At 56.8% G+C, this 18,678-nt stretch overlaps 3 protein-coding genes across 6 annotated transcripts in view; 1 reads left to right on the top strand and 2 right to left on the bottom strand.

The window, feature by feature from the left end:
- The window catches only part of LHFPL4 (LHFPL tetraspan subfamily member 4), an 88,723-nt gene that overhangs the window by 43,342 nt on the left and 26,703 nt on the right, over window positions 1–18,678 (top strand). The gene's annotated exons all lie outside the window — the stretch shown is intronic.
- Window positions 82–5,935, bottom strand: CPNE9 (copine family member 9; the record flags this gene model as incomplete). The annotated part of the gene is made up of 19 exons (XM_080625176.1): window positions 82–383; window positions 480–537; window positions 615–717; window positions 811–938; window positions 1,064–1,245; window positions 1,323–1,369; window positions 1,634–1,695; window positions 1,774–1,827; window positions 1,904–1,979; window positions 2,067–2,108; window positions 2,524–2,628; window positions 2,715–2,818; window positions 2,924–2,987; window positions 3,167–3,243; window positions 3,822–3,861; window positions 4,025–4,128; window positions 4,367–4,413; window positions 4,502–4,542; window positions 5,859–5,935. The coding sequence occupies 19 exons, from the start codon at window positions 5,933–5,935 to the stop codon at window positions 82–84; spliced, it is 1,713 nt and encodes a 570-aa protein (XP_080481302.1).
- MTMR14 (myotubularin related protein 14) overlaps window positions 6,402–18,678 on the bottom strand; it is a 28,718-nt gene continuing 16,441 nt past the window's right edge. For 3 of the 4 annotated variants that reach the window (XM_080625600.1, XM_080625601.1, XM_080625602.1), the window contains exons 17-19: window positions 17,390–17,566; window positions 9,826–9,981; window positions 6,402–6,700 (exon numbers count right to left, since the gene is read on the bottom strand). In XM_080625600.1, coding sequence (XP_080481726.1) covers window positions 6,523–6,700; window positions 9,826–9,981; window positions 17,390–17,566 — 511 coding nt within the window. In that variant the 3' untranslated portion in view covers window positions 6,402–6,522. The remainder of the gene's footprint in view (window positions 6,701–9,825; window positions 9,982–17,389; window positions 17,567–18,678) is intronic. The other variant, XM_080625603.1, reaches the window with a different exon arrangement.

The raw sequence follows: 18,678 nt of genomic DNA, 5'->3' as shown, positions 1-18,678 counted from the left end.
GGCACATCTCCATGGCTAAGCCCTGGCCACCGTCGGAAGGAGGTGACACGTGTCCTGGTCCCCATATGGCACGTGAAGCAGCTATTGGGGGTCTGCCCGGCGAGGCTTGATGTCGCGGGTCTTCATATAGGACAGGAGCTGCTCAGGGATCTCAGCCAGCACATCCTTGGCCAAACGGGCCATGCTCAGCACTTGGTTCCCAGAGTCATCCACGTAATCCCGGAACGGCACAAACTTAGAGGGAAAGGAGTTTGTTTGTAGCCTGGTTGGAAACATCAGCATCGTTCTCGTGTGGTGGGACTGGGTTACCTGTACAATGTCCCTCTCGGCGTATCGTCCTCGGGAAGACACCCGGACCTCGTCACCGTCCAGCTCCTCCATAGCTGTGGGGTGATAGTTGGGGTCAGTGAGCATCAGTAGGGTGGCCATAGGGGATGGAAACACCACACCATCCCCATTCCCCATTGTCCCCAACTCACCCTCAAACTCAGCCGGACCCACTCCCACAATGATGATGGACATGGGCAATGCAGAAGCCTGTGGAGCAGAGGCAGGGTGGCAGTAGAGGTAGCACCCAGTGTAGCTTTCACCCAAGGTGACAAGAGTGCACTCACGGTGACGATGGCTTCCTTGGTCTGCAGCATGTCGGAGATGACACCATCAGTGATGATGAGGAGGACGTGGTACTGCGAGCCGTCAGTCACTTGGGCGGCCGTCCTATGGGGGGACAAGGAGTTGGATCCCTCCAGCACTATGGGACCAAAGTGGCATTTGGGGACAGCAAAAGGGACAGAGTCCCCCAGTGCTCACCCTGCAACCTGGTTGATGACGGGGGCGAAGTTGGTGGGACCATAGAGCTGGACTGTGCGCAGGCTCTGCAGGTAGGACTCCAGCACGCCCTCAATGCCGGCACAGCTTGGGTTGTCCATGTTGTTGTTCTGAAGGATAAGGATGGGCACTTCGAATGGGATCAACGCTCCTGATGTTATCCAATGCAGGATGCAGCCATGGTGTTTCCCTTCCCCACCACAACCACCCCATAGCTGGGAGATCTGGGTCTCACCAACGGGAACTGGTGGGAGATCTTGCCGTCGGGTGGGATTTTGGCACCGAAGCCGTAGGCAGGGAAGAGCTTGTCGCTGTCGTAGTCCTGGATGATCTCCCCCACCGCCTTCAGCGCCAGCGCATAGGCACTCAGCTGGTAGGGGCTCGCGTAGTGCAGCGAGGTGGGATGGGATGGCATCCCTGTAGCACAGCACCCATCAGCACCTGCCCCACAGACACAGGGGCTCCCCTGCACACCCCACACCGGCTGCACTCACCGTTGGAGGCCGTGAAGTCGATGGCGACGGTGAAATTCAGCTGCGTCCTTATGGGGAAGGGGAGAGCGAGGGAGGCTGCCGGCCCCACAGCACGGTGTGGCCTTGTCCCCCCCATCCAGGACCTGCTGCCTGAGCCCCCCTTCCCCAGCCAGCACTCCACAGCCCAGGGCCACCATCCTGCACCCCCTCCCCAGCCCCACAACCCCCTTGTCACCCCAAGCTGCATCTACACCATCACCACCGTCCTAGCCTCGAGACCCTTGCCCATGGGGGGATCTCAGGGAGCTGGGGGGCACCCAGCCCCCACTCACCCGCCCCGGATGTAGTCAACGAAGGTGAACTCGGACTCCACGGAGAAGGAGAGCAGCGTCACCTGCGGGAATGGGGGGTCAGACCTGGGCCCCTGCCCTCAGCACACACAGTTGGGGGGCGCAGACCCAGCCTCACTCACGGTGCCGGAGTTCACGTATTTCTTCTTCTTGCACTTCTTCCTGGGGTTCAGCACCTATGGGAGCAGAACTGGGTCAGCCCCGGCATGAGTGGGGTGCCCCATAGCCCCCCCGCTTTGCCCCCTGCCCTACCTCGTACACTGTGAACTGGCTCTGTGCTCGGGACAGCTCCCGGTAGCTGGTGGCAAACTCCCCAATGAAGTCGTGGCTGAAGGAGGAGCGTGGGGTCAATGTGGCCGGGCAGCCCAGTGAGGGGCACCCCATGTGCCCCCCCACCACACAGGCACGGCCTCACCTCCCGTCCCGGTCCCAGTCGTACACATCAATCTTCACTGTCCTGGAAGCGAAGGTGGGCAGCGGGTGAGCCGCCAGCCTGGCTGGTACAGCCCCTGCCTTGAACCCCCCCGGGTACGGGGACAGCCAGCCCCACGGCCAGCACCCTGCCTGCAGGCAGGCAGAGCAGCTCTGCCGGAAGGGAAGAGGGAAATTTGGGTCATGGCAGGGCCCTGGAAAGGAGGGGGATGCCTTTATGTAATTTGGGTTGCAAAAGAGGAGAAAATAAACCCAATAAGGACCCAATTCTGAGCTGCCTATCGCTGAGGAGAGATGCTCACACCCTAAGAGATGCTCACACCTTAAGAGATGCTCACACCTTAAAGAAGCTTACACCCTGAGAGAAGCTCATACCCTAAAAGATGCTCATACCCTAAGAGATGCTCAAACCCTGCTATGTCCCCAGCCCATCCCCGTACCGGTCGTAGTCGCCGTTGCAGAGGGCGCGCACGGGGATGGTGAAGGGCTGCCACACCGGGTTGAGCGTGTTCTTCACCACCTCTGTCTTATGGCAGATGGTGAAGCTGCAGGGAAGGGGCAGGGTTGGGGTGTGCTGCAGGGTAAGGGTAAGGCCGGCACCGCATCCCCCCCGCCGTGCCCCGGTGCTCACGTGCCGTCCTCGTTGCTGCGGTAGAAGACGAGGAAGGGGTCTGATTTTCCAAAGAAGTCCTTCTTGTCCAGCTTGTTGGCACACAGCTGCATGGTGACGATGTCCTGGGGACAGGGACATCGCTGCTGGATGCCTCCTGCACCAACAGCCACACAGACCAGGGGGCCACACAGCCCCTGCCTTGCTGGTACTGGGACATCAGCACTCACCCGGCAGTTGCTCAGCTCCTCGGCCAGCAGCAGGATGGTCCCACACCGCTTCCCTGGGACACCCCTGGCACCAGAGGAACCCGCTCAGCTTGGGGACAAGGAGGATGGGACAGGGGCAGGAGGTGGGGATGGGGATCGTGGTGCTCGGCAGTGTGGCCGGTGTCCCCATGCAGAGAGGTCTGATGAGAGGGGTGGCTGGGACATGGTGTGGGACTCCCCATTGCCCACCATGGGGTGACTCACGTGAGGGGTCTCTCCAGGCGGCCCCGCTGGGACCCGATCACCTCTCCCAGTGCCACAAATGCCTGTCCCAGGAAGTCCTGCACCCAAATACAGCACCGTGAGACCCGGGGGCTCCTGCCGTGCTCCCCACTATCACACCCACCCCTCATCTTCCCCATCATCCAGGGGCCTGCCATCACCTTGCTCTGGGGACACACAGAGTGTCCTGAACACACCTTGTGCCCCAAGAGACAGCCCTGGACCCATCCAGTGCCCCCAGGTGTCCCCTCCTTGTGCCCTGAACTCATCCTGTGCCTCCCCAAACCACCCCACATGCCCTGGACCCATCCCTACAGCACCACCCCATACTCCCCAAACCCATCCTGCACCCCTTGAGCCACCCTACACCCACCCTGCACCGCCATGGTGTATCCTATCCCCATCCTGTAACCTGCCCCATAGGGCACCCCTATGAGGACCATGTTCCCAGGGCAGAGCAGAAGCTGGTGCATGGTGAGCACCTACCTTCTGCCAGTCCCCATGGCGCATAGAGAGATGGAGAAACAGGTTAGAGCCCTCCGAGGGGCATTCCCCTGACAGCACCCACACAGGGCACAGCCTGGGGGTGCCCCACCACGGTGTCACCCCAGGGTGTCACTGCACACCCTGTGCTCACCTGCTTTAAGATGGAGCAGCTCTTGGAGTCCACGTTGTAGCTGGTGATGGGAGAACAGAGCCTTGAGCCAGTGCCTGAGGGGTGCCCTGACACGCAGCCCTGCTTCCCACCCCTCCAGGCTTTTCCCTGCCATATCCTTATTATCCTTACTTATTAACAACTCGGTGCCTTGTTCCACCCTGAGCGGAGCCGCTCTTACTCACACATCGAAGCGGAGGTTTTGCTTCTCCTCAAAGTAGTAGTCTAGGACGAACTTGCGCACGAAGTCAGGGTTCAGGGTGTTGTCGATCACCTCGGTGCGCCCAAACTGCAGGGAGAGGGGTGAGAGCCCTCCCCATCGCTGCTGCCCCGGCAGTAATCCTGGTGTGGGATTAGCGCTGCCGGCATGGCCGCATCATTATCATGGAAACGGAGGGATCATTAGCAGGGATGCGGTGGCCATATGGGCCTGTTTAACCCAGGCAGGGATTAGCCAGAGCAGGGACACTGGTGGTGGCACAGGGCTGGGAGCCCCCCAGGCACACGGTGACAGGGTCTGTGCTCACCTCCTTCCACTCGCTGCTGCCTGAGCCCTGCACGAAGAGGACCACCACTGCGGAGAGAGGAGTAGAGCCGTGCCATTGTGTTGTGCCGTGCCATTGTGCTGTGCAGTCCATACCCTTCCTGTCCCTGCCACCCACCTGGGTCAGACTTGGAGAAGGTGTCCATGTCCAGCAGGTTCCTGAAGGGACAGAGCCGTGCATGAGCCACCATAAGTGCCACCACCCAGCCCCACAGCAGCTCCCCATGCCCTCCCCACTGACCATGGGATAGCATCACACCAGAAGGCCACGCTGGCACCCTGGGGGAACACACTGGTTCCCACTGCAGGGTTTGGTGGGACAGCAGCACACGCTGGGAGCAGTGTCCCCAACGCTGATGATGATTGAACATGACAGAGAACCCATTTAGAAGATGAAACCTTCCCCTGTGCCGCCGGCGCCGGCGGAGTGCCCACTGTGGCTAATGGCAGGGCGCAGGACTGGGAAGAACGGAGACACTTGGAGCAGGGGCTGGGCAGCTCCGAGCCCTCCACAGCTGCCAGCAGAGCCATTGATCACTGTCCTTCGCACAGTGTGACACTGGAAAGTGCCAGTGGCTGCAAGTGCCTGCGAGCGGCTCCACTGGGATCCTTCTTGCACACAGGGTGGGCTGAGGCATGGCTGGGGGCTCAGCCATGGCACACAGGGCACAGACCCCCCTAGGCTGCCCCAGCAGCCCTGAGCCCTTGCCTGGCTGTGAAGCTGAATCCTGACCATGCTTTGGGGCATCTCCAGGAGTGAATCCTGGCTCCTGCCTGGCGTTGCCAGGCCCCACGGCCACACAACCCCACTGCCCAAACGGGCTGGCAGGGGCAGACTGGAGTTTGCAGGGCTTGGGGCTTTATGGGGCAGCCACCAGCATTTCCTGACCCCCGGCACGGTGATGCTGGTGCTGGTCCCCGCGGGCAGGACCCCCGGCTGCGGGCAGCGAGGGCAGCGGTACCTCGCTGCGGCTATATTTAGCCACTGACACTGCTCAGCAGCCGCTGCTTGCCCCATGGACCCAACAGAGCACCGAGCAACACCTCTCCTACAGCCCCCGTCCCACCACGGTCCAGCGCTGCCCCACTGCTGGCCCCGGCGCCTCGCACGGAGCCGGCAGAACGGGAAGAGCCGGGGAGCTGCCCGCAGCCAGCACCGACCCCCTGCGAGCACCGCGCTGAGCGGGGCCACCGCACACCCCGGCCCCGGTACGAGCAGCGGGTCCCGCTGAGCAGCCGAGGCTGGTGCCGCATCCCACGGGACCCCGCGGCGCGGACGGGACCTCTCCCCACGGGTGCAAATCGAGTGTTCAGCGGTGCCCACGGAGCGAGGGGGACCCGAAGCCCGCCCCTTCCATCTCCCGAGACCGGGGGAGCAGCGGGATGCTGCGGGATAGGGACACCCCGCAGCGCATCCCCGTGCGCGGACACCAGTCCCCCGCCCGCTGCCCCGGCCCGCCCGGCTCCCGGCTCACCGGCAGGACACGGTGAGCTCCACCTTGGTCCCCGGCACGCTGCCGGTCGCCGGTTCCAGCGCTCCCGGAGACGCCATCCCCGCCCGGGCGCCGCCGCTGCTCCGCGCCGCCTCCTCCCGCGCCGCCGAGGCGGGCGCGCCTGGGGGCGGGCACGGCACAGCACAGCACGGCACAGAGCCCCGGCCCCGCCGGCAGCACCGCCCCGGGGACCGGCACCCGTGACCGGCCCGACCCGCGACGGCTCAGCCCCAGCGGGAACCCCCGGCCGCGGACCCAGCTCCGCTCCCCAGCCCGCTCCAGCGCCGGTTCATCCCCTCTCCCCGCCCTCCTCCCCATCCCATCCCATCCCCGCCCCGCCCGGGGCTCCCTCCCGGTCCCGGCTCGGTGCTATTTCGGTGCCGCGGCTCCAGGAGCGTGGGCCGGGCTATTAATAGCGAGCTCCCGCAGCCCGAACCCAGACAGGAGGCAGGAGAGGGCACAGCTCGGGGGGTTTACTGGGGGGATTTACAGCAGAGATGGGCCGGAGCCCCCCCGAGCCCCCAGCCCCAGGCAGGGGGAAGCCGGTGGTGGGTGCTGCAGGTGCCCGCACCAAGAAGGGGGGTCCCGGGGCTCGGCCAAGGACGGGTCCTGCCAGCCCCGGTTGTCCAGGCACTGGTTCCTGTGCTCAGAGCGTGCTGCTGCCTCTCAGTCCCACACCTCGCACGAACTGCTCGAGGAGGCCCCCGATGGCCCCCGAGGGGCTGGGGGGCACGGCCTTGAGGCCGATGGTGCGGCTGTAGCTGGCCAGGAAGGAGGAACGCACTTCTTCCAGCCGGGACTCGCGGTCACTCGCCGACACCAGCCTAGGAGAGAGAAGGGGGAGGTCAGCAAGGCCAGCATCCCTCTCCCTATCCCAGCTCCCACTCCCAGTGTGGGGCAGGAGGCTGGCAGCAGGGCTGGGGCTCTGTCCGCAGCATCAGCAGGGCCATTGTGCTCAGCTGGTAACGATGGCCAAGGCAGCACCAGCTCCAAAAGGCCCCACTGGAGCGGTTGCCTCCATGACTTGTCCAACACAACCCAATGCTCTCCCATGGAGCCTCTCAGCCCCAAGCTCCTGCTCTCCCCTTGGTCTCCTCCTTCACCACCCCCCCAGTTTCTCCCATCACAACCACAGTGCTTTGAGGCCATGGTTCATACCGACAGTGCTGCCTTCCCCACACTGATGTCAGCCCCTGTGCCAGCTCCCTCCCATCCTCACTAGCATTCTCAGGTGGAGCCTGGCCACATGTGCTATGTCTGGACAATCACTTCCAACCTATTTGTGGCCATCCCTCACATCCACTGGCCCCAGCACAGCCAGCAGTGGGGAAGGGGTGATGAGAGGAGGCAGAGAAGGTGACAAAAGCCCCAAGGAGGGCTCCAGCCGTGGAAAGAGGAGAGCTGAGCAGTGCTTCACGTCTGCTCTCTGCAAACAGGAGGGCTGCGTGCAGAGTAGGGCACGGCTTCCCCCAGGACCTGCTCTCCTCTCCAGCTCATCCATGCATCTGCCTGTGGGCAGAGGGATGAGAGCAGAGGGAAAGAGATTATTTCAGCCAAGGGAGCAGTGAAAAAGCAAGACCAGGGCTCAGAGGCGGCTGTTCCAAGCACTCCGGTCCTTGCTGCAGCGATGTACGGGGTGGTTCCCAGAGAGAACAAGCCATTCCTCAAAGGTCACTCCAAGGGCACAGCGCGAACCTTCCCCATCAAATATTCTCTTTAATCTCTCCAGCGCCTGGGCTGGCTATAAATTGGCACAGCTCATTTGAATGGAAGTGTTAACCACCCACAGCCAACAGCTTCGGTCCGGAAACAGCAGCAAGAGGATCTGGTGGGAGGGCTATAAACAGCAAGCGGTGCCGAGGCAGCCAACCAGGCCGCTGTTTACAGTGTCTGATAATAAAGAGAAGACAGAGGGCAAAGAGAAAAAAAAAAATAGAGGCAACACATCTAAACACATTAAAAAGATGCTTTTTTGGCAACCTAATTAGGACGTGGAACTCACAAACCTGCCAGCAGTAAAAATAAGCTGCAGGGAAGCAGGACTTGTTTGTATCCGAGTGGAGTGATCTGAAATGTCACAGGCAGAGGTAAGCGAGGGCGTGCAGCCTCTGGGCCCCGTGGTTTCTGGCTCTCGCACCTCTTTCCAGGGCAGGTTTGGTATTTAGGTTTTTAGGTTTCTTTCCTAGAGTGAGACGCTCTGAGGTCAAGGAGCCCGGCACTGCCTGCCACCAAGCCCTGCAGGCTGGCTGCGTTGGGCTTGGAGCAGTTCAACCAGGGAGGCAGGTCCTGCTTCCCTGCCAAACTCTGCCCTGCTACACTTCCTACCCGCTCGTCTGCAGCTTGGGGTGCAGGATGAGAGGAGGCTGTCAAAGCCCCAGCACAAAGTAAGCCCTGACAAGCCCCACACAAGCACAAGAAGTAGGCTGTGACAAGCGTACCTTCGTGGAGCTGCTGCCAGCTGAGATGTAAAGTGGGAACTTAAATGGAATTTAATTTTCCAAAACCCTCATACTGTGCTGGGCTGTGAAAAACTGGGATAAAGCCCGGAGCCACAATGGGCTCCTGAGCAAACAGAGCTGATGCAGAGCTGAGAGAGAGGAAAGGCCCTGGGTTAAGCTCAACACAACACCCCTGGGAATATTCCATCCCTTCCACACAGCGCCTGGTCCAGCACTCCCTGAGTGGTGCCCACAGCACCCCACAGCTCTAGTGAGGAGCTGAACAGGGCAGAGCACTTGCAGCACTGCTGCTGTTCCCTTCCCTTTGAAGCTGGCTGTCCCAAGCATCACATGTGCCCGTGGTCTCAGCACAGGCAGATTCAGAGCTCAACTTCCATTCATGTTTCTCCACTGAATTCCCTATTCTGATGTTAGATCCAGCTCCAAGAGCAGCACCAACTCGCTCATGATCAGCAGCCACCAAGCACTGCCAGATCCAGGACACAGTAAAGCAGTCACTAATTCAGATGCCCATCCTTCTCCAAACAGCTGCAGGAGCAGCTCAGTGTATCCTCAGGAAAGCAGGAGACCAAATCCCAGCCAGGCTATGCCCACATCTCTTGTGACATTTTCCTCTGCCAATTCATGGGTCTTGTATCTTCACCATAACTTGGGGGCAGCTGCTCAGTGGCACAGCCACATGAGAAGGCAGTTAGCCTGTCCCATAGCAGATGTTGGTTTTCACATCACTTGCCCTCTGCCTTCCAAGCATGTACTTGGATCTCGGTAAGGGACTGCCCGGTCTGTCAGCACAGCTCTTGCCCAGCTATCAAGCAGCAGCTCCTCATCTGCCATTTCAGTTTCTTGATTGAGAGTTCGCAGCCTGAAGGCACAAGCCAAGGTTCTCCTCTAACAGCAATTAAAGTGCATCTCCTGTCTTTCAAGCTTCCACAGAGGTGGCTTTCTATTTGGAGAACAACATTGCCCCCCAGCCACTTCACATGGCAGAATGCACGGCTTCTGCCGCTCTGCACTGGCCACATGCAGCCCCTGCAAATGATGCTGTGTGGTCAGCCAAAACTGGGGCTACAGAAGAAAAGCCCCTCTCTTATTGCAGCAAGGATCTGACCCCAGCGCGGAGACGGAGATGAGCAGGATCCAAAAGCAAGTAAATCTGGGTTAGCAGTCCTGTCCTGACAAGCATGCATCCTCAAATGCACTCAATCGTGCCCAAATTCAGCATCTTCAGGGAAGAAAGAAAAGCCTCTTCTTCCTACAGAAAGCAAAGTCCCCCCCAATCATTAGGCAGAGAAAACTCTGGTTTCTTCCCAGTTCAGCATAAGCAAAGAGTGCTCAGCGATGGAATTTGTGGATGGAAAGCATCAAGGCAGGGAAGACAGGACAGTTTGTTAACTGTCTTCTTCGGAAGTGCCATGGTGATCAAGTTCCAGCGCTCGCAGTCAGCCGAGAGAGTGCCCCGAGGAGAGAGATGCTGCGTTTGAGACACTTACAGGCAAGTGCTCGGGAACTCATCCGGGAAGCTGCACGGGAGAGAGGCGTCCGCGCCCAGGATTGCCTGCTCCCGAATGCTGCCGCACCCTGTCACCATCTGCCAGCTGCCAAAGTCCGTGGAAACGGAAGATCCGGGCACAGAGTGGTCCCCCGATCTGCGGCAGAGAGAGAGGGACACGGCGCCGTCAGTCAGGCCAGCAGCCACAGCCTTTACCCAGCGCTGCCGCCAGCCGGGCTGCCAGCCAGCAGCGCTGACACCCGGCACCAGGGTGCAACACGCTGCTCCGGCTGGGCCCCGGGCCAGGCCTGTCCTTTGAAAGCCCAGGGAGAGCCAAGCTGGCTGCAGAGCAGCGGGAGCGCACCGGGAGCTGGACAGAGGCAGCGGGGAGCAGATGGCCATGCAGACTGTGAAACCCGTTAGTGAGATGCAGCAGCGTGTCCTGCCCTGAATCCCTCGCAGACGGGGACGTCGTGCTCTACAAGGGACATCCCCCTGCGGCTTGCTGCAGCTGTTAGCACATGCCAGGGCAGCGGCGAGGCCTGATGGAGAATCAAGGTTGTGCTTGGTTAGTGCTGAAAAAGACTTATTGATGCTTGGTCCATTAGAAAACAGCTCACTCTGGAAGAACTAACACCAGATCTGAACAGAGCCAGTCACTGCTCAAGATGGCCCCAAGGCACCACCCCAGCTTCTGGGGATCTTTTCATTCCTGTGTTAGAAGAATGGACTGCACCAGAAATGAGGTGGCAAAAACATCTTTAGGATAGGAAAAATAGCCAAGCGGGGGATAACTGTTTGAGGTATGCAGCCTCCCACCAGGAAAGCAGGAAGCATGAAATCCTGTAACTGAATCTGAGGAGTCCCTCCAAAATCTGAGAGAGGGCACAATCACTTGTGACAACCCAGAGCTCCCGGCTTCTGGGGAACAAGCAGTTACTGAGCCCCGCTGCACAGCAGAGTGTCCATCGCTGGGAGCACAGCCTGTGGCAGACCTACTCAATTACACACTCCCGAGATCTTCTGGATAATTTATCTGAGATCTGCTGGGCAGGGAGCAGTGCTCCAGCTCCAGCTCTGCTGGGCCAGGTACTCGCACGCTGTCTTCATGCTAAGAATAGCAGTGGCGCACTGCAGCTGCTCCCCAAGGGACCAGGAGAGCAGCTACACAGACAGGATCTCCCACAGCAAGAAGGGCCTCAGAGAGACTGGAAGGGAAGGCTGGGGCCGGGGGATGCACAGCAGGAGGCCTATTTGCCATCTCGGTCTAATTCCAAGCCTGCCCTTTAACTGGTCTGATCAATACAGCTGAGTTTGAGAAGTCTGAAACATGGTCCTGAGCTCCTTGTCTGTCAGCTTCCCATCGCAGGGCTGATGCTCCTGCAGCTGCAGTTCCAGGGCTGTCTGGAAGTTCAGGCTCTGGAAGGGCATCACAGCAGCAAACAGGAAGAGCAGAGCTTCACCTGCCTCGCACAGCTCTTGTCCTCTGGCTGCTGGATGAACAGAGCGGTCAGGTTCAGTGCACTGGGTCAACCCCTTCATGCAAAAAGCTGTTTTTCCTGGAGTGTGAAATGCCACAGCAAGACCAGGGGTGTTTCCCTGAAAGCAGAACTGCAGCAGATACTGTTAGAAAGACCTTTCGGAGATCTGTCAGCGATAACCTTCCTCTGGGTGCAGGAATTCAGAAGGGAAAGGGAGCAGCTGCTCAGTGACATCTATCCCTCTCCCTGCCTTTGCAAGAGAAAGCCAAGGAACTCAGTGTGAAGGAGGAGAGCAGGCAGAGTGCTCGGGCTCAGAGCACGGTGCCATCCTGGAAGCACAGTGGGAAGAGTGCAGGAAGCCAGAGAGAAGCATAGAGGAACACTGCTTCAGTGCAGAGGGAAGAGGAGGATGTCACCTCCCTGACAGTACAGCGCAGCCAGAAAGGAGAACCAGGAGTGTCACACACAGTGACAAGAATTTGAGCTAAAGCAGTGAAGAAGGCGATAGGCAACAGGCTCAGGCTGAAAGGAGTCAGGGACATGATTCTGTCAGAAAAGTAACGGTTGCTGAGCAGAGGAGAGCTTTGTGGCCAGGCGAAAACACAGGTTTTGAGGAGGGCAAGTGGATGGCAGAGGAGGGCTTGAGCTACAGCAGGATCTCCAGGATCTCCCTCTGACAGAGGGAGAGCAGCATCAGGAGCCTGCCTGGGAGACTGTGCCTACATGGCAAGCAAAGACACGATCCAGGGCCCCAGTAAAAATGTGCCTCTGCCCAGTATCATCAACCACACTGGTCAGATAAGTCTGTACTAAAGAAGGTGAACAGAAAATAGTTTCCTACTTTGGCCTCAGCTTCCAGCTCCTGGTCACTTTCCATGGTTGTCAGCGAAGATTAGATGGATCTTACACCCGCTTCTTGGAAGTGGATCAAGTCACCTCTTGAATCCTTTCTTGGACAGGCTGATAAAAGCATCGTGTACCTCCTGCAAGGCTGGCCCTCAGTGGCTCTGGAGCTCTCTAACCAACCCTTCCTGGGGTCCCCAGCCCTGTCAAGGCTGTGCAAACTTAGTCAGCTTACATCTAACCTGACAGCACTGGAGTGCAGCAGCTCAAGGCAGCCAACTCTGTGCCTCACCTCCAGGCAGCAGAATAAACAGCAGTCAATTCATTGAACAAACTGACTGACTGCACTAAGTCCGGGTGATGTCTCCTGGCTCAGGTATCTGAGCCAAACCAGCAGAGCTGAGGCTCTGGCAGACTTCCCCCTCTATCCCCAACACCTTCGCAAGGGAGGCTCCTGAGGAAGTGTCACAACCAGAAAGCACCTTCAACAGCCTCGAGAGACAGCAGGGCCAAGGCTGGGTGAGACAGGCAGGGAAGGCAAGGCATGGGAAAACCTGTGTTTGCACTGCAAGGGCAGCAGAGCTTCTTAAACGCTGAGCTAGGCTTGAGCCCAAGACCGCATCTCTAGGGTGACTCCATCCCAATGCAATCCAGGCAACACCAGAGGTGAAAGTCTTCCTGCTGCTTCTATCCCTCAAGGCTCCCTGTAAAGTTTTGCTGCAAAGGCCCAAAAAGGGCTTCAGTGAAGCCCCCAGAGCAAGTTGGGGCTGCTGAGACAGCAGCCCCAGTCCCCAAGCCTGTAAGAACAACACGTCTGCAACACACTGCAGCCATGGGATGACTCTGGGGCCAGGCCAGCAGCCGATGCCCATGGCAAAGCTGACATGGTTAGAGGAGATGAGATACAGCAAGTCTTCAAGTCACTGGCTCTGCCACAGACATCCAATGGCAGACAGAAAAAGAATGAAAGTGAGCTTCACACACCCACCTCTTCAGGTCCACGAGTGGGAAGAAACTCCCTCAAAAGTGCAAGATTAACAAAATTAGACTAGCAAAACAGAGATGAGCTGCAAGCTGTTCCTTCACACAAGGAAGGACCTCTAGCAGGCCATAAACTGGCAACTCCTAGCCTGGAATAGTTCCTTTTAATTAGGTCAGTGCTTCCCATGCAACATGCTGCATAGAAAAGAGTATTTCAGAGCACACGGACGCTCGCCTGTCAGAGGAGAGCCAACGCTGGGGGCAGAGCAGCACTCAGGGATCCTTCCTTTTCCTAATCCATAACTGAGAGGAGTGCCAAGTGCCAACAGCTACGCTCTCATCCTGCCCTGCGCTGCCCCCGCTCACCTGCCACATTTCCACACACCTCGGACTATTTGGGAAGCAGCTCACTTGCCAGCATATGCTCTGTGCCTCCAAACCGAAGCGTGAAGGAGGTACCACAGGCACAGGCAGACCTGGAGTTAAGGGCAGAGCTTCCTACCTTTGCGTGGGAAGCGTTGGCAAGGAGGACCTGGCAGAGAGCTGTACTGAGAGCCCTGGCTGAATCCCAGGCAGCTATCTACAGGCTGTGCTAGTGCCGTACCAGCCTGAGCAGCCAGTCCTCCGTGAGCACATCCATTTCTCACTGCAGCACAGTCATGTGCCAGCCAGCAAGCCTGTTTTGTCATGCAGGAATTCCAGAAAACATTCCTGTAAACAATTCCTGTCCTGCTGCGCCTGCTATCCCGAGCCATCTTATCACGGGTACAGCTTTCCATGCCAGGTGGCTGTAAGGAGCGAGGCACAGTGTGCATGCAGACTTATCACTATCAACACAACACCCAGAGCCAAGGGACAGCAGCTTCTCTGCCCTCTGTGCTCACTGTGCTCCCACCAGACCCTCAGCTGAGCCATCTGCAGCCCTTTAAGTAAGGGAGTTCTCTGTGGCTGTCGACCAAAGCAGATCTCGACTCTTCACATCGCTGCTCTCTGCGTTTTGTTTAATTACCTTAGCAAAAGCACATTCAACCAAAGATTATCCAGCTGCTAATCCACATTAGTGCAATGGACACACAGGCCAAATCCCTGACACAGATACAGGGATTTTCTGCAGTGTCATGGGACACTTAGACTATTAGTATCAACTGCAAACACAGAACATGGTCTGCAAGCTGCTACCCACTTGCAACTCAATGCACACTATCCGCCATTCTCAGAGCTCTGTTTGCAGAACAAGGAGCACAAATAATCTATGCAGGATCTTCATGCATGTTTACCCTCAGCAGATGTGACCTTACCATCATGTTGGGATAAGCTAAAAAAACTGCTAGGAATTTGCCTTTGTAATGCTTTGTCTAACAAGAGCCATCCTGGGATTTATGGGTATCCAGGACCTTGGGATCAGAGCAGGACTCAGGCTGGTGAGGTGATGGCAGCAGCAGGCTGCTGACACAGCCCAGTCAGGACAGGGGCTTGGCTTCCTTTGGGACACCCCAGCTCCCCTCCGGCCTCTGCTCATCCCTCTCTGCTGGTTTGCCTCCCCAGTCCCTGTGGATCTCCCCTGCCCGCCAGCAGTCGGACTGGGCTGTTCACGTGAACTACCTGGAGGGTGCCTGCTGGCATTTTACAAGCAACCATTCTTCCCCAACTGCTGCTGCAGTGGTTTAAGTGTTTTGTTGCTATGGCCACACAACCAGAAGATTAGGAAGTCAAGTACAGTAGTTTCTTCATCTCGAGAGCCTTGGATGTTAACCTGCCAGCAGCACTGTGGAGATAAAGGTATTTTTGGCATCCTGATCTCTGTGCTCCAGCCTTTCCATCCTACTGCCACCATTTCTCAGGGGGTGAAGGGACAGAATTTAACTCTTCCTTCCATCACAGATGCATTCTTTCTCCTCGCAGAAATGGACTCATCCTTTCCTTTAGGATGGAAAATGGTGGCTGAAGGTACTGTGATATCCATCAGCTGCATGGAGCTCACCAGACAAATTCAGACTAACAGTCCAAGCAGGGAGACTAAAGCCAGGTGGAGTGACATAACCTCTCTCTCTGGAGAAAACACACCATGTTCAGCCCCCAAAACATGCAGGTCATGTCAGTGTCTGTCTTTAGCTATCAGAGCTGTCAGCAGGGAGGCAGGCAGGGCACAGTCTGACTGATCTGGCAATGGACTAGGAGGCAAAGGAGCATGAAGGTGCCAGAAGACTGTGTCTGAAAGAGCAGCTCAGTTCACCTTGACAATTCCTCCCTCTCCCTGCAGGGTCTCTAGGTTTATTCCCTCCAGCCTACGCAGGGAACAGGGCAAACCCAGGTGACACCAGAGATGGAGAGCATATAGGGGTGCCGTCCTCAGCCAGCACAAGTGCAGCAGGATAACCACCTTTATGTGCTGCTCATTTCACCCCTTTGGCTTCACAACTGATTCGCTTCCCCCATCCCCTTGGTTCCAGGCTGCACAAGGGGTTTGCTCCCCTTTTTGTCCCCTATTCCCCCATCATGTACTTTGCTCTAGCCCAGCTATGTTAACAAATTTAACAAGGATTTAGAGTGGACTGGTGCAACCTTGCTGTGCTGAAGGGATTTAAAGGCTTTATACCATGGTAGAAGCTATAATAAAGGTCAGCAAAAGGTTTATAGTGGAATTCACAGAATGTTTACCTCTTACACTGACAGAATACTGCAACTCCTCAGGAATAGTTATTTGGCATAAGGAAAAGCCACCCCCAGCAGCTCTGGCCTGGATAAAACAAGCTTCCCCACCATGCTTGCCTGCTGCTTCAAGCCCTGGGGGTGCCGGTTCTGAATACCTGACACCAATGGGCAGTAATCATCCAAGAGCTGACAGACACCTCAGCCAGACACAGCCTCTTCCCGTGCTGCTCCTTTGCCTATGCAGTTTCTCCTCTTTGCTCTCACAGAGCAGAGTCAGGCTGCAGCATCATGAGCATTGCTGCAAGCTCACTGCCAGCCCTGCTCTGAACTGCCTGTCAGGTCCTGGGAACGGCATGAGATCACACACAGGAATCGTGGCACTACCATCACAAACAAAAGCAGCCCCAAGACAAGCTGGCTTCTTTTCTTGAGAGCATTCTCTTCTTGGGAGATTTGTTTTGTCTTACAGTGGGCCCCAGCAACAACTCAACACCATCCTATTGATCTCCTTTCCTGGGAGAACAGTTGGCATCACGTATGAAACCTTTCAGACTGACTTTTTTTGCTGAAATCAAGACACTTGGTAAGAAAATCTTATAAATTTGATAGAACACAGGACACTTTGTGTTGGAAGGGACCTTAAAGCTCATCCAGTTCCAACCCCTGCCACAGGCAGGGACACCTTCCACTAGAGCAGCATTTTCTATGCTTTACTTGTTTGTCATTTAGTTTTCCATGGGTACTAAAATTTGGCTGGTGGCTGTTTCCGAAGGGAATCGCTAGAAAAAGACTCACTGGAAAACCTGCAGAGACTACACAAGCTTTTGATGCTGTTAACAGCAACCTCTTATCTAAGAGCCTCTTTATCCCCTGTCGGCCTACACACATGGTGTTTGCTCCACAGGCTCTGTTCTTTCTTCCCTCGCCTAGCTCTCCGCTCCACTCTGCCCTACTGCAGCATCAGACTGCAGAAGGGTGCCAGAATATCCTTTGTTATGGCATGAGATTAGGCTCAGGCCCAGGGTCCCCATTCCCTGGCTGCCCAGCAGGAACACACCAGCCTTCCGAGCGGAATCCTTTGCACTGGCACAGCGCTCCCAGCTTGCTCCCAGCAGATTCCACCTCTGCTTGCCAGCAGCCCCCAGAGGGTTTTTCCAACCTGCAGAGTCAGGAGGTCAGCAGGTGGAAAGCGGGACAGGACAGATGCAGGGTGAGGTCTGCTCTGTTCGAAAGGCTTCGTCTCCCACACAACACGGCCATTTCAAATCTCTGTGGATGCATCTGACAGAGAAAGTGAGCTCCAAGCATGCAGGATGCAGAGAAGTCAGAGCTCATGGAGTCGAGGCAAGCACTGAAGACAGGCAGAACAGACACCTAGCTGTTACTGGCACAGTTCCTCACTCCTCTAAATAGGCTGAGGCAGGAGTTACTGTGTTTAATGGCCAGCATTTCACATAGTGTCAGGTTAGAGAGGAAAACACCTCTTGATGCTCATCTGTAGATACAAAGATGTGCTCCAGGGTTCTCAGAGCCACGCAAGTGCAGCCCTGCACTCTCTTCAGCAAACACTCATTTTGCTGAGGGATGCTCTACTCCATCCCATCTCACCTGGATCTGGGCACTTCCAGTGGGCTGCTTCCAATCCTCAGGAAGTTATCAGAATGGGTTGAGGAGGAGGAGCTGGAGGACTTGACTTCGACCATCCCTGAGGAAGGCAGCCTATCTTCAGACTGCTGTGCCCTGCTCCAGAGCACAGCTTGTGGTGACGACGCACAGCTCTTCCTCCTGTGGGATAGAGGACTTGGATGAGAACAGTGGCTTTCCCATGCACTCCACCACAGCCTGGCTTTTACCCCAGCAGCTACAAGCTCTTGTTCTCATTGAACCTGTCCTCCTCCCTCCCAGGGAACCACGAGTAACCACTCAGAGAGGGGGTACACCGAGCTCAACCCATCTTAGCCCATTCTTTTATAGATGCCCATCCATGTGACCTGGAAATCAGCGACAGGAGAATGCACCAGCCCACACGCATACAGCAATGGCTTTGTTTAGTCTAGCTGCAAAAATGCCTCAAGCAAGGGGCCTCCCAGCAGGGAAAGACCATTTCAATCTGCTCTGACTCTACAGAATGTACCAGCCCAGGAGCTCAGCCCAGGTGGGTGTTTCACACGTACTGATGAGGGTGACAGGGATGCAACACCGGTAGTATTTTCCCTTGTAGTGATTCCCTGCAGGGGAAGATGACCACACTTCTGAGCATGTGCTCAGAGCTGACAGTCACTCCAGTTGCAATTGCATCTCAGTGCTCTTTCTGTCTGTGTTTACAGCTCCAGACTGCTCCGGCTTCTTTTCTAGCCAGCACGTTCATTCTCAGGTGTGATTCACTGTCCATTGCTGCATTAAGCTGCTCTTCCTGGAATCTGGTCGGGCATCTTAGCTTTGAGATATCAAGCACTGTCAGCAAGTGCAGCTAAAGACAGGCTCGTTGTACAGTGGAAAGCACGATATCCTCTCTTCATTTCTTGAAGTGTGTCCACCCTCAAACATCACACCACAGCCTCTCTCAAGCATTATTCATCTCATGTTATCATAGCTGCCAACATAGCTGCACAGCCTGCAGAAACAGGCTTGTACAGCTAAAAACCAAATGCCTCTCCCTGCAAAGAGACCTTGAGGCCACTCTGCTTTCAGGGCAGCACAATGAAGCACGTCCCCTCCTCTCTCTACTTACACTATGCACCCAGCTTGTGGCAAGATCTATCTGTTCTCTGGACTACAACAGCCTGCAGCAAGACCCATGCTAAGCACTCATGGACAGGCTCACAATGTTCCTTTCCCCAAGCTCATGCCCATAGCACTGGCCTAAACCATCCCTGTGGCAGCAGCAGCTAACATCA

This window comes from Psittacula echo (assembly GCF_963264785.1).
Source record: "Psittacula echo genome assembly, chromosome: 9".
NCBI classification, from domain to species: domain Eukaryota; kingdom Metazoa; phylum Chordata; class Aves; order Psittaciformes; family Psittacidae; genus Psittacula; species Psittacula echo.
Note: the sequence above shows the minus strand (reverse complement) of the source record. Positions and strands in the feature narration are given on the sequence as shown.